General features: G+C 45.5%; 1 protein-coding gene across 1 annotated transcript in view; it reads left to right on the forward strand.

Moving 5' to 3' along the window:
- Positions 1-2,615: 2,615 nt before the first annotated feature.
- CPZ (carboxypeptidase Z) overlaps positions 2,616-14,966 on the forward strand; it is a 34,515-nt gene continuing 22,164 nt past the window's right edge. The window contains exons 1-2 of the mRNA XM_086746858.1: positions 2,616-2,834; positions 14,110-14,133. Coding sequence (XP_086602984.1) covers positions 2,747-2,834; positions 14,110-14,133 — 112 coding nt within the window. The 5' untranslated portion in view covers positions 2,616-2,746. The remainder of the gene's footprint in view (positions 2,835-14,109; positions 14,134-14,966) is intronic.

Here is a 14,966-nt window from a genome sequence, read left to right on the forward strand (position 1 = left end):
CCCGCAGGAGTGAGGGCACGGTGTTGCAGGCTCTGGCCCTGGAAAACCTGCACTGAGGCCAACAAGTCCTGACCCTTGGCAAGGCCAATTAGGCTGAGCATGTTGCTATGATGATGAGACGCAATGTTCTTTTTGTTCCAGAACTCATCCAAGCTCATCATTAGGTTGTACTGCCTTATGCAAGGCAAAGAAAATACCATTCTGATGAATGTGATATAATGGCTCAAAGGCTGGTTGAACTGCAGTGAGTGTGTGGAAATCAATGTGTAGACAAGCTACAAATAATATTAGATGGATACAATAATCTTGAGAACAAGAAATTATATAATGTGTACCACAATCATTTAATTCAGGGAAGTAACAAATGGACATTCCCAAATGACACCAAGTCATTATTCCTGGTGTGATGGGACTTTGTGTCATGAGTATTTGAGACAAGGCATGGAGCACAGTATGAATGTGGAGTATCACAGTAGGGCCGACAGCATTGGTGAAAGCAGGTGAGTGGTTTGCAAAATGTTTTGGGGGTTCCCAGTAAAGTGAACTTATGTTGGTGTTTTTAAAATATGACCATTTAGATGACCCTAAAGTATGAGTCATCTAAATAGGGACGGTAGCCTGCAGTGTGGTGGAAGGGGGATGCTCTCATGAGGATACAGTGCCTAGATTGAAGGTTGGGAGACCGAGTGAGAAATCACAGGCAGAAACAAAATAATGCTGACAAGAAAAAGACAAAAAAGTGGAAAGCTGATTGGATTACAACTACTGAAGCTCACCTCAAAGAGCGTTGGGATGTACAGGGGAGATGTCCTTGTTGCAGAAAATTACAAGACTTCAGCATTTCCAAGGACTAGGGGTCAGCTTTCGTTTGCGAGTATAATCTCCGCAGCCTTTTTAGCAGTAAGGAATTTAACCTCATCACTTAGGTTAGATCTGAGCAGCCTCATTCTTGCCCTTTAACACAAAGTTCATGGCCCAGGCATACAGCAAGGTTTGGGCTCAGACACACCCTTGGCCGTACCCAAGCACATCAGGTACGAATGTGGCAGACTGGTATCCAGAGCAGCCCATCGCAGGCCGCCGGGGAGATGGGCAGAAGGTGAAGTATTCCTGCCCTTGAAGAGCACACTTGCAGAGCTGTGCCGGTATTATTATTTTTTTTTTTTTTTTTTTCCCCACAGAGTCCAGACATGCTGCTGTGTGATTAGGGCAGAAAAAAAAAAAGGCAGCTAAATAATACTCTTGTTCTTAGAAGTTTGTTCTTTGAACCCTGATGGGCTTTTGTGCTGTTTACCCCCAGGGCAGGCTTCACAGTTTCCAGATCTAGTAGGAAATACTGGAGGCAAGAAAAGCCACACTCTCTTGCAGAGCCTGGCAGCAGCAGATGTACTTTACTGCAGAGCTTCCCAAATCCATCTAGCAATGTAACCTCTTTCAAATATGATGAGACATCAGTTGCTTTTCGAGACGCATACAGCTTTCTCCTGCCCTGTCAGCCTCTTTTGTGTGTTTCCCTACAGGGAGGTTTATTTGATTACATTATCATATAGCACCACAGCTCCCTACCGATCTCTCTGATAGTGATCAGCAGGAGCCAGCGTGCTCCGACTGCACGGACAGATTCTCTGCTCTCATGTGTAAGCAGGTATCCATCCTCAAAGGAACACACACCACTTGGAAAGACAGGATGCTTTGGTCTGTTTTGGTCTAGATTTTTGAAGAAAAATCCCTTTAATCCATTTTCCTGTGACACAGATGGAAAAAAGAGAGATTTTTCTGATGTATAGGTAAGAAACAAGGTGTTCACATCCTGCCTAATGCAAGCTTCTCCACCGTAGATGTTGCATAGGGATAAGAATATACAATTCCTATTTCTCCATTTAAAAACAAAACATCTTCCCCTCCTCCCCCCCCCAAAAAAAAAAACCAAACTAAAAATAAATAAATAAATTTAAGATAAACTTTATATATATTTACCATCCAGTTAAAGCTTGTATTGTTCTGGGACCTTCTCTACTTTTTTTGTCAAGTCTTTTTTTTAAGAATAGACAGAAAAGACTAATATCCCTCCAAGTCTGCCTCTGTGAACTGGATCTTATCTTAAGTAAATTGCCCAGCAGGAGCACGTGGTGGGGGATCCTGGTGGCAGTTTTGTGGGTTCCCATTCTCGCCGTGCTGGAGGGAATGTAGCTTAGAGTCCCCACACTGCGTTTTAAACTTGCAGTGAAGTAGGTTATGAAATACCATTCTTTGGGAGAAAAGTTGCTTTCGATTGTTTGCTTTTCTCTGTCTCTTTTCCCCCTGCTCTCTCCAGGCAGTTGCTCTCAGCTTCAGCGAGCCACGCTTTAAGGAAGCTCTCGTGTCCCTTAGGAAAACTGCTGCATGGAGACCAAAGGCATTGGACCCTTGGCTGGGAAGCAGAGAGATGCATCCCTGCAGGGACCCCCTTGGCTCCAACTGTTTATGAAATTGTAAACCAGGCTGCAAGAGGTCGGGAGGCAGAGGGGAGGGGGAGCTCATTCCTCCTCCCTCTCTGTCTCAAAGCCTTTTGCTTTCCAAGCTCAAATGCTAGCTGAAATCTGACGCCTGGACTGCATACACTGCGAGACGTGGGCATGCCCCTGCAGTGCACTGATTTCCTCTGCAGCTTGGAGAGCCAGAGCCGCACTGAGGCTCCGAGCGAGGAGCTGCTCCATCAGGCAGCGAGTGCCACATCACTGTGCTGCCCGTGCAAAGGGGCTCCAACATGGTCCTGAGGTTCCTGCTCCTCCTCGGCGGGCTGTTCAGGGCCACCGAGCCAGCACCCCGCTGCGAAACCGGCCAGGAGACCCTAGGTAAGGCTGACCACCCCAAAAGCCTCCCTTCTCTCCTTCCTTCTCTTGGAGATAAGCAGAGAAAAGGGCTCCAGCTTTGAGGTCAGGGAGGCAGGAGCTGTCACTCTCCCCTAGAGATGAGGGGATCAGTTCTTTGGAAATCCGCAGACTGCCAGTGGTGAAACTGGGGTTGTGCTTGGGATGCGTGGATGGGAAGGCAGGCAGTGGTGTGGCTCTGCAACAAAAAAAACAAGTTTATGATGTAAGGGAATGCAATGTTTCTCCATCGCTGTCTCTTATGGCCATGTGTAAATGTGCCTTTCTATCAATTTACAGTGTTCCCAGTTGGCAGGATTCCCCTTGCTGTCATGGGGAATGCAGGGGATTTGCCCCATCTCTGGCCTTGCCTTCTAGGAACGTGGTAGTCAGATTGCAAGAACATGAACTTTCGACCTTCTATGTGCTTTTCTGCTTAAGAAAAAAATCTTCTCCTTACATTTAGCTTTAGGTCACTTATTTCGAATCCAAAGCATGAGAAGATTTATTAGGATCTGACAGCTGTAGGGTGTGTTTTAGCTTGCTATAAGCAACATGGAATTTGTATGAGTTGATTGGCTGGAAAGCAGATTTACACATCAGAATAAAGGTTAGATAGGAATATGCTGCTAAATGGATATAAAGCTTTTGGTTCAGTAACCAGCTGATTGATAAAAAAAAAAAAAAATATTAACAGTGTCTTTTAAAAATACATGCTGCTTTTAATCAAATGGACTTATTTCAAATTTCATTTCTATGGAGACAGTGGAGAGGTGGATTCCAGTGTAGTGACAAGGTCTATTCCAGGAAAACTATTTTCAGAGTTCAAATTCAAAATGATTCAGAAAAATACTTATTTTATGGGAATACAGGAAGGGATAAGTTAACCTGAAAGTGACCTTAATGTTACCCAAGGAAGTTCAACTATATTTCAGTGCTTAAATATAAGTCATAGACTGTACTGGCATTGAATTGCTACACAACGCAGTCCATGTGCCGTGTACTGCATATAATTTGAGAGTGCTGTTCCCATGAACATCAAAGTGAAGTCTACCGCAGTCTGAAGGGATTTTATTTTTGGATAAAGCTGCACAAAGAGAAATGTTGTAGTCTATTTACAGCCAATTACAGGAAGAGGCTGTGTGGTTTGTAGCATGCCCTTTCTCTGTGAGGTATGATTCTGCTCCAGTTACATCTGATCAAAGTTTTGCCATGGGGTATTGGTCCTGGCAACCACAATTGTAGGGATCATCGAGGGGTAACTCTGCAGTAGCATAAAGTTTTGTGTGTGTATCAGCAATTGTGTGGTCTTTAGGGGAGGACCTGAGGAAAAGCAGGTGATGGAAATACACCTTCCACGTGGTGGGACCAGAACACTGAATGTGGCCCTAGAGGGATGGCTAGTGGTAGGGAAAGTGAGCTGCCAACATCACTACATGGTGTGCAACGTGAGGAAGGGGCACACTTCACAAGGTCCCTTCGAACCATAACGATCCTATGATTCTATGTTGGACCAGGGAGTAAAGTAGCAGCTTGGACACTGAGAGACCTGCCAGATTTCTCAAAGGGCCTTCAGTTTCTGAAGGGGAGATAAGGTCATGTCAGGCCACATGGAAAAGAAAGAGGACTGCAGTGCTGCATATGTCCACAAATACACCTTGCAGGGGTCTCCTCTCAACATCCAGGACTCTAGGTCATGTTTTCAGCTGTAGCGGTAGGAGTCTCTCTGCTGTTTTGGGATCCCTTGTACAGATCTTCGTGGATCTCAGTGGCCAGACCTGCGAAGCCCCATGGGAGCAGAGCAGCCTGGAGCTGCTGGTGCAAGAGAGAAAGGCAGCAGGAACCAGTGCCACTGTTTGACTCTCAGCAAGGCTGGAGCTGTTTTCTGCGGACTGCTTGGCCTTGCCGGTGATATTTGCTCTGCTGTGACTCATTTTGCTTTTTTAATAAGAAACACAAATGAAACACTGTTAACAATACCAAGATCATTACAAAATGCTTTGTGCTCTTCTGTTTAGAAAAATAAGGAAATTATTACTGTCATCCAGTCCCACAGCATGGCACAGGCATCACACAGTCTGTGGGGAGCTCTGTGGGCAGCAGCTGGGAAGAGGGCAGATCCCTTCTCCCCGGCGGTGCCCTGTGTCCTTGGGGAGCCTGTAAGCCACTGCCTCCCCCAGTGTTAAGATGCTACATTGCCCCATGGTGAGAAAGCACTTCCAAACCCTGAGGCGTTTTACTGGCCCCTTAGCCTCTGTTTTGGGTGTGAAAAGCACAGCTTGGCCTGTTTCCCCTGAAAGGTACCCAGCCTTTGGCGGAGGGAGCTGGTAGCACACGTTCCTGTTTTATCTGTCTCTGCTGCTGACGGATGCATTCCAGCTGTAATTAGTTAAATGCAGCACTTTTACCATCGCTGACAACAAAAATAAAAACAAAACAGAGGCAGGCTGAAGTCACATGCCTTGAAATAGCAAAAGCAGATGCCTCTCTGTGCAAGCAGGGAGGCTGCCAGGGACCGGGTTAAGGCAGCTCTTCTGACGGCTGGCGTTCATACCGCGCTTCGCTGGGGGCTCCTGGGGCAGGGGCACCGATTCATAGAGCGAGCGAGGAGGCAACACTCGGGCCCTGGCCCCGTCCCGGCTCCCGGTGCCGGCGGGCAGCGCGGCCCCCTCACAGGCCTGGCCCCGCTGCCGTCTGTGGTGCCACCGTGTGGGCTCCGGGACCTGGTACAGGCGGCTCTGGGGCGGCAGCAGAGCCGGGCCGGGTTCAGAGGCAAAAGGGGCGCCTGAGCCCTTTACTCCTTGCCCGACCGTTTGAAAGGCGTTTCAGGTACGTGGCACAGCCCGGGCGAGGTCCATCCCGAGGGCCGGGGCTGTGTGTTCTGCAGGTGGGAGAGCGGCTGGAGCGCGGCCCCCCGGGCTGCCCTGGCTGGCGCTCCCCACGCGTGGGCTGCCTCCTCTCCCACCCGCCTCTGCCTCTCCCCTCATCCTGGCTCGCTTTGCTCCCAGGCCAGAGATTTCCCCATCCCGAGGGTCTCTGAGTTAAACCGCTGGAGGTGGGAGGGAGTGGGGAGGAATAAGGCCGAGAGCTGGGGGAGGGAAAGTCTAGCCGGTTGCGGGGCAGGAGTACCCTATTTCCTTGGGGCCCATTACAGCTTTTGTGGTACTGCCCTCTTCTCTAAGCCGTGGCATCGAGTAAAGTTGATTTTCGTCTGGAAAATCAGACTGATGATTGAAAAACTGGCTTCACATATAGACACTATACCTTTCCTCTCTCCTTCTGTAGTATTCCCATCTCCACAATGTGCCATGGTTTACTGCTAAGTGACAAAATGAAAAGCCATTGCTTTCCATGAGTGCCATGCTGTCCCCAGCTTCACAGGACCATTAGTTCACTTGCTGCACACGTTTCAAATGCTCATTTCCCAGTGAAACCCATGTCTATGTACACACACACAGGCAGAGCCTCTCCAGCTACTGCTGCCTTCATGCATGTGACTGCGCTGGGTGACCTGGCAGCGGGCTGGGGTCCGCTCCGGTGCCCCAGGTCCAGTGGTGCTGGCTGGGTCCCTCGCCCTGCCGCGGGACAGCCGACAGCAAGCGTGGCCACGGCACTGTGCTGCCACGTGCGGGAAAGCCCAAGCTGTAGGGATCTCGCCTGCTGCACCCAAGATGGATGTCTCCAAGACTTGTCAAGATAAAAAAAATACAGAACTAGCATCTACATCATGCACACTCACAAGATGAGAAATTTCAGCTCTTGTAAACCCGGTTTTCATCACCGAGTCATGTGAGCTTCTCTGGATTCCCACCGCTGACTCTAGTATTTCTACACAAGTATTATTTTAGCAATACTGATCTTCAGCTACATTTAACATGGGAAATGGGATTAGAAACAGCCACTGATGTGGGGAAAGTAAGTTTACATTGAAAATATAATACACAGGTATATGCTTTTCCTGCTGAAATAGTTTATGTATGATTTTAATCTAAAGGCAAAGTTTTCTTCAGAATACTTGTTCAAACATTTTAAAAGTGTGGGTGTGTAAATACATGGAGGTCAAAACTTGAACAAAAACCCCACTGCCTTAAGGCACAGATAGACTTTTAGCAAGACTTAGTAACACTTATGGTTGATTCCCTTTAATATTTCTAGACATTGCCTTTCCCTTCACACAGTCAATTAGTGGTTGGTTGGGGGTACTGGCTGGCTGATAGCTACCGTGGTCCCCTTTGGGCTGCCCAGGCCATGTGAGAGCCATCCTCTCCTCAGGCTTGGACCAAATGTTGGATAAATGTCACAGGTGTCATTGTTTTAGGAGAGGCTGAGCATGGAGGTACTGTGCAGAAGTCATGCTGTGAACATGATTTTTGGGGCTCCTGGGACATGTCCTGGTCTCTTTACCAAACTTTTATGACTTCTGAATCCTGTTTAGACAGAGTCACCCTCCCAGTTGGCCACAGCTGTCACAGGTCAATGGAGTTTAAGGACTTAGAGTTGCTCTGCCCATTGCAGAAGTAAAACTGAAATTTCAATCCCTTTGTTTATCCTGCTGTAACTCCATTGATTTAATTGGCACTATTTCATTTTTTACAGGGTTATAACAGGACATCCCTATCTAGGAGACAATATGAGATTAAGAGACAGATTTAAAATTCCAGTGTTATTAAGATTGTAGTCAAGGCTGTTGAATTAACTATCAATCTTTTGTAACATAAAAATACCACATTTGGCTAAAACTCAACAACCTGCAGAAGACCCAGATGTATTGTTAATTACAATAGTTCTCATACATCTAAACTAATTAAAAGACACAGTTATGCTAAGGGGCTACACAGACTTTGTTTAAAGAGGATAGAATGGTGTTTCGGTAAATGTTTTGGAAGGGTTGTAGCACCAAGGATAAAAACCTCAGTTTTTCAGACATAATCCTCTGTCCAGTGACATTCAACAAAGTTGAACTGACTCAAAGGTAAGCTGTTGGCCAAAGTGCTTACAGAGTACTGTGTCCCTAGACAGTGGGAACTGAGCTATAGAAAGTACATGGTCACAAAGTAAAGCTATGGAGCCATCACAGCTCCAGGTTACCAGCCAGTAAGTGGTTTCACCCTTCTCCTGTTACCCTGACAAAAAAAAAAATGATCCTTTAGGTGACAGTTGTAGAGATTTTCTGATCTATTCCACTTTCCCACCCCACCTGTTGTTCCAAACATTTCCCAGATCTGAGCTGATTTCTCCTTCCTTTGTTGGCCAGACACTGAGAGATGATCTCTATGTGTCTCCAGATCATCTTGGTGCACAGTGAATGCATGTTCAACAGCAGCCCAGCCACATGTGCAGCCCAGCAAGCCTTCAGTCAGTTTGGCAACTCCTGGACCATTTTTCTGTCATTGTTGTTTCTTTGTGTTTTGTTTTCCCAGCTGGTAGTTTTTCCCTTCACAACTGAGAAAACATCTCCAATGAGGCTGAAAAAGGGCACTTAGCATTTTTTGGTTTGGGATTATGCTTCTGTTCAGGATTTTCAGCAGGGAGGACAGATGGTGGGGACAGGCAGGCAGACAGCAATACTCTTCCTCAGTTCTTTTAGGCTCCTACAACTGCAGCCCCGTTTGAGTTGCATCTGGACAATTAGAAACAACTGAGAACTACTGGCCACCACTGAGGCTGGCTTTGAGCCATTGCTGAGTGGCAGGTCTTGCTGTGCATCTGCACAGATTTTGACCTGTGGTTTGCAGGTTGCATGAACTTCCATCACCTGTGAGAAAGCTTCAACATCTTCTCAAAAGCACCAGACCAGTCCTGTGGAAGAAACAGTCCTGGAAGAGCCAACTGCAGTGTCATTGCCATGTGAACACCTTCAGTAATTTGATAAAAACGGATGTTTAACTGAATGCCAGGCAGCATCTGGGTTAGAAAGAATGGTGATTAATAATGAACACCAGCTTGCATCTTCCTGCTGTGATCTTGCTCTGCAAAGTGAAGGTAGATCAGGCATTAATCTCTTTCAGGTGCTTTCAGGCTTCTTCATGTGAGGGAACAGCGCTATACCAGGGCTTGTCTCACTGCCTGCGCATCCAGGTCCTGTACGCTGCTTCGGCCTGTTTGCAAACACATCTCCCTCCTGGGGCAGTTACAGCAATTGCTGGAGTGGAAGATTAGTAACAGGATTTCAGTCCTCTACTCACAACAGCTTTGATGTATCCAGAAAAAGGAGTTAACCACAGGGGCTGCATTTTGCAACCACTCCTCTCTCCTCCAGTTTTCCTGGAATTCCTTCTCTGTGGCTGGGAATCTTCTCCACTTCTGCCACTGCATGTATGCCATAGATATGTAGCTACCTTTTCTCCTGAGCTTTCTGCTTGACCATTTTCCCCTGGCTAAGCTACTCAACTGCTTCATTCCTCTGCCACTAGTCCCCTTACTTCTCCACTCCTCCTGCACCCTCCTCCTGGCAATTCCGATCCGTTGTCGTATGCTATGATGGATCTTGCCCTGCTCTTGCCCTCATGCTGTAGCCAGGAGCCGGCTCTGGAGGCAGGCGGTGCTTTGCCACTTGCAGGTGCTGTTGCAATGTTTTGCAAAATGGTACAGCCCAGCAGTGCTTGCATACTACTGCTGATATTAAGTTTTGTCTGTTTAGTGTTACAAGGCAGATTATCGTTGCAAAGACTGACTCGATGAACCATGTAGAACTGCAAGGAGAGTAATACTAATATCATCAGAAACTGAAATGCCTTGTTTGGAAAAGCAGAGATTTTTACTATAAACAGGCTAAGATGAATACATATGTCTTCCAATATTGTTAACAAACAGTAAGAAACCCAGAGAGCTGGTAGAGGGTGTGCTGGTCTGTATAAGATAAATTATCAGATCTTGTTTGATCTGTCAGTCATAACAATGCAATTGTGTAAGCCTCACTGAATGATTTAGATATTTTGAATTTAAGACTGGCCCTTTGGCTTAGTCTGTATCCTCAAGTGCACAAGTCTCCTGTTGGCTTTGCTCTCAAACAGGCAACCAGCCAAGCCATGGCACTGGAAGTAGCTGTTGAGCCCCATTGTCTGGGTTAGGGTTAATCACAGCAGCTTGCTTCTTTCAGTGCTGAATCATCAAGGGGAAAAAATGTAAGCTTGGCAGTAAAATATGTATGTGCTGCATTGTAGATTTTCAGGCTTGCCTTTGCAAATTAAAAACAGAAGCGTATATTATAGAGAGGGCTCAGAAAGCTTGAAATGGCTTTTCTCCTCTTCAGTAAGTTATTTTATCCATAATCTTTAATAGAAGCCGTGCTACTGAAAGGACTTTTGTAGCTCTGGTGGAATAGCTAGAGTAGAAAAATAAACATAAAAAACTGAAAAGGCTGTTCTGGGTCAGGAAGAAAAAGGTCTCTGTGTACCAACCTGTCTGTGGATGGGACTATGAGACGAGGCGGCATTGTCTTCCTCTGAGCCCAGGGAAGCCTCTGCTCAAAGAATGGAAGAGGTTTCGGCTCTTTCAAGCACACAAGAAGCAGCAACTGAAGCCTGCCAAGGAAATCTGGAGAGCTGAGAAAATCTGTGTATCATTGCCTGCATTCCTCTTATGAAAAAGAGAAAAGGAGTGGCTGAACTCTTCTGGTTAGCATTGCCGGAGCTTTGACAAAATGAGCCGTAATGGATGGGGACACAGATATATTGGTCATTTCTGTGTGTGGTGACCCAGACTCGCGGTGCAGGGCTCCAGGAGCAGAGCGTGCAGCTGCAGCTCGGGAGCTGGCCTCGGAGAGTTTCCTGACGCCTGCTCTCCAGGCAGCCAGGCTCTGGCCCAGTTACGTGCATCCACACTTATTTGTATAAGTACACGCACTGGAGAATTATCTTTGGCCCTTGCAGAGCTGCACCCTCCAAAACATATGCAAGCATTGGCGTTAGGAAACATAGGAAAAGTCCAAACACCACATCAGCACACATACACATTTAAGACTTGCTATAAAGCCAGCTCTAGTATAAACCAGACCTTTTCTCTCTTGCTTTTATAAATATTAACTCCTGATAACCTGAAAGGTCGAGCTGTTTCACTCAAAGGTGCTTACGTGACAGAGCTGTGGCTGATGTATGGCTCATGTGGCAGCTTGCAGGGGGCTGTGATGGGGTGCTGCAATTTGGGCAGAGCTGGCCTCTGAGACGGCAGAAGAAGTTGTATGCATGTCTCTGGCAGAGACAGGGAGAAAATAGCATAGCGTGCTGCAGAAATGTGAGGCTTAGGTTTAGGACCCAGGAGGAAGGAATCGGTTTTGCTGCTAGTCAGTGAGCAAGTGTTAGTAGCTCTGAGCAGGTGAGGGACATCCTGGGCCAAATGTAGTGGAAAAGCTTTATCCTGTGCTGAAGAATCACCCCTCCTTATTGCATACTGAGATGAACAACTTCAGTCAACGTGGGAAAAGTTTATATGGGTTTGAGTTCCTCATCTAAAATCTATCCTCTTCAGTCAGCATCTTTGTTAATGAATAATAGCCATGTTGCTTAACAGATTGCCTCTCCCTGTAAGTATGGTAAAAATAACAGAGTGTAGAAGCCAGGTAGCAGACAGTCTGAAACCGGAGCTGTCTGCCTCTCCTGTGCTAACATCTACTCCTGCTCACAAAACGATGCAGTCCTCTTGTGAACCCAGCTACAGCATGTGACTTAGCAGAATTTCGCATGTCTCTTCCATCAGCGATCCATTGCTTCCCAACACCTCTCCTTCTGGCCAGCTGGGCAGAAAAAGGCATCTGCTAAACGTAGCAAGGCTGCTGCCGCTCGGAGAGCCAGAGCAGGGGAAGGAGCAGCACCATGCCCAGGCCCCGCCTGTTGCATTTTCCCTTTGGTTTCCTCTGCTTGTTCCAGTGTGTTGCCAGAATGCCTTTTTTTTTTCTCCAGCTGAATAAGCAGAATACTGAGACACCATTGAGAACAGGTTTGTGCCACGTATCAGACTGACTGATGGCCATAGCACTCCTGCGCAGTAATAGCAGTCTGGGAGATTGCGTGTGCCTCAGTTTCGTTATTTGATCAGCACATGTTGCAGAGACAAACAAAAGGGACGTTTGTAGCTTGGTCACAGAGCCAGCAGAGGGGAAATGCCTTTTACCTTTGAGGAAACTTGAGCAGTTGTGGAAAGACTGTTCCTACTCCTACATGAACCCATGAGGAACTGTGCTCAGCACCCATGGCCTTGCAGTCTAAAATAATAGCTACACTACAGTAATTTTCTGCTGAGGAGGAAAAAAAAAGCCTCAAATATTTCTTAGCTGCCCCTCAAGGTAATGAAGAGGATTCGTTGTTAATGGTCCTGGTGATAACCAGAGATACCATCCCTCTGCTCGTTGGGACATGGCCGAGCTTAAGGCAGTACCACCCACACCAAGTGTTCCCCTCTGTATGGAACATTTTGCTGGCTCCAGACTTGTGTCTGAGGCCTCATGAGTGTTGTGGGTGTGACGGCGTTAGGATATAAGACTATCCAGATTCACAGAGGTAGTGACATCCAATTTGATAAGCAGGATTAATTGCTGGAGCTCTTCCTAACAAGAGATCGCTCCTTTCTCTTTCCCAGCTAGCATTGTACAAAATACTATCCCTTGATTACCCCCAGAAGTAAAACTGCATGCAGTGTCTGGCTGAGATGAAACTTTTTTAGAAATGCCTTGACCTTAATAACTATCTCGCTGAGGGGATTGTGCCTAACTAAGGGAAACACTGAAATCCTGTAACAGAAGGCACTGTTGATGAAGCAGGTATTGTTTATTGCAATTAGCATAATGTACCAAGCCAGGAAAGGAGTTTGTATGAATATAATTTTTTCCAGCTTGCTGCTTACCAGAACTTGCTGGTGCTGGAAATGGGCTGTTTCTGCTAGTTCTGATCCCTCATTTATTTTATGAGGTAATGTGGATCAATGACAATTCATAATACAGAACCAGACTCATTTCCAATTACATGTCTCCTTCCAAGATAAAACTCCAGGGTTAATTTTGTTCTCGTTATAATGATTTTATTTTGGATAAAGCATGATCAACTTACTAGCAACACATATGCAGATGATTACATTTAAACAAATATGCTGGGAGTAAAGTTTAAACTTTGCTTAGTAGGAAAAAAAGAAAACATAATGAATTTGGTCTTATGAGGACAAATGCTCAATTTTCTGAGCAAGAAGCTAGATGCCTGTCCGCCCAATGAGAGTCAGAAATAGCAACATAGCTAGATCCCCAGTACATCACAAGGAAAGCAGACCTGTTGGTGTTTAAAAAGCTTGCACGTAGTGGCTTAGCTCCTATGAGGCACTGGTGAAAACATCTCCAGTACCTTGGTAGCAATATTTTTTTTTAGTTACCAGTATCGGAGAAAGTATAGAATCATTGGCTATAGGAGCAAAAGAGACCTCTCCTGGTCATCACACCATGTTCCTTCAAAATCAAGAGAGCTTTGTTTATTTGACCTAGTAAATAGAAAGCTAAGGGGATCTGATTGCTTTCTGCAAACACAGGATGAAGGAAGACACCAGGGAGCATGAAGAGCTATTTAAGCTACAGGACAATGCTGGCACAACAACACATGGATATAAACTGGCCACAAATACTTTTAGGCAGGAAATTAAAAGGCAATTTCTAGCTATTAGAGCAGTGAGCTTTTGGAAAAGCTTTCCTGTGAGAGTAGTTGAGGAGGGAAATAATTAGTTTTAAGATGTTATTAAAAGGATTATATAATGCAGTTGCTAGAGATAGGATGAAGTAGGATGAAGCAGAAATACATCCCTTAATATCCACCAAAGGCTCAATTGCTTTACAAGAAAGGCATGCACAGCATTATGTGTGACCAGAAGATTTGCTAGGGGAAGGTCCATAAGGCGTCTTGGTATGTACAGGAGGACTTACATGGACTTTTAGACAAAACTAGATTATTAATGACCTACATTTTCATTAGTGAAATTTCCTAGGCGCTTAACTTACAGTTTTTAAGCATGCCTAGAAATATTGTCAAGTTGTCAGGGCTGGAGAGCTCAGCATCTTTTTCAAACACAGACCTGATTTCTTACACAATCGCATTTCATGATGCTTTTGCTGCCGGTTGTGTTTGCCTATACTGTGTTTTCAACATGTGCTTGTCCCTGGTATGGCTGGTCCTCAGAATGTAGAGCTGCAGCATCCTCTGTGGGGCTACCAGATTGGACAATTCCTAACACCACGGAGGTACCATGGACAACTGCCCCATAATGCTTTTTTTTTCATCTTTGTTTACAGGTCAATGCCAAACTGTACAGAAAGGTATGATGTGACTTTGCTCGCTGTCCTTGGAGGATCTCAAGACCTTAAGTATTTCTTCATTATTTCCTGACAAGTTTTCTAATGTTGGTGCTATATTAGGTTTTGTTCCTAGAGAGATGATCTCTTTCACACAAGGTAGAATTTTGCTGCTGTAACAATGGTGTTTGCTACTGGCCAGAGACCTTAGCAACTGGGCTCAAACGTAGGCCCATTACTGTAATAGCCAGTAACTCTATGAAGAGACATCTCTATTACGCCCTTTTCACGTCTGAGTGGGTTGAAGGTATTACCAACACTTATCCTTCCTAAGGCCTCTTAACCTGATTTCTTCAAATGTATTAGGTTTATGAGAATATACATGTCAGCACATTTATGGGCCTGCTTGCCTGTGAGTGAAGTCCCAGAATAACTTTTGATCTTTTCAGGCAATTTCAATCAAACTACACACAGGGACTGCAGTTTCAGAGATATTGAAATCTTACAAATTTTGTGAGGCCAAGGAAAGAAGAGAGATATCTTATCGATACCTGCCCCACTAAAGGAAAAAAATCTATATTATCTGACACCTCATCAGGGAATCCGTACTAAAAGGCAAGGACAGGGGAAAGAGGGATATCACAAATACACTTGATTCAGGAATCTGAGTTTTCCCCATGTTAGACACCAGAAAATTCTCACCTCAGCAGGGGATTTTTCTCTTTTATGGATTCTCTGCTGTATAATAAGCTCAAACCATATTCTTAATTTAAATCAGATAAGATTTAATTGAGTATGAGACAGTCTTTCCTTTGGAAACCAGGCTTTATTAATTTTGGTGGTTTCCAAGCTAAGTG

The sequence above is a fragment of the Chlamydotis macqueenii genome, chromosome 4 (genome assembly GCF_036417535.1).
Source record: "Chlamydotis macqueenii isolate bChlMac1 chromosome 4, bChlMac1.mat, whole genome shotgun sequence".
Classification (NCBI taxonomy): domain Eukaryota; kingdom Metazoa; phylum Chordata; class Aves; order Otidiformes; family Otididae; genus Chlamydotis; species Chlamydotis macqueenii.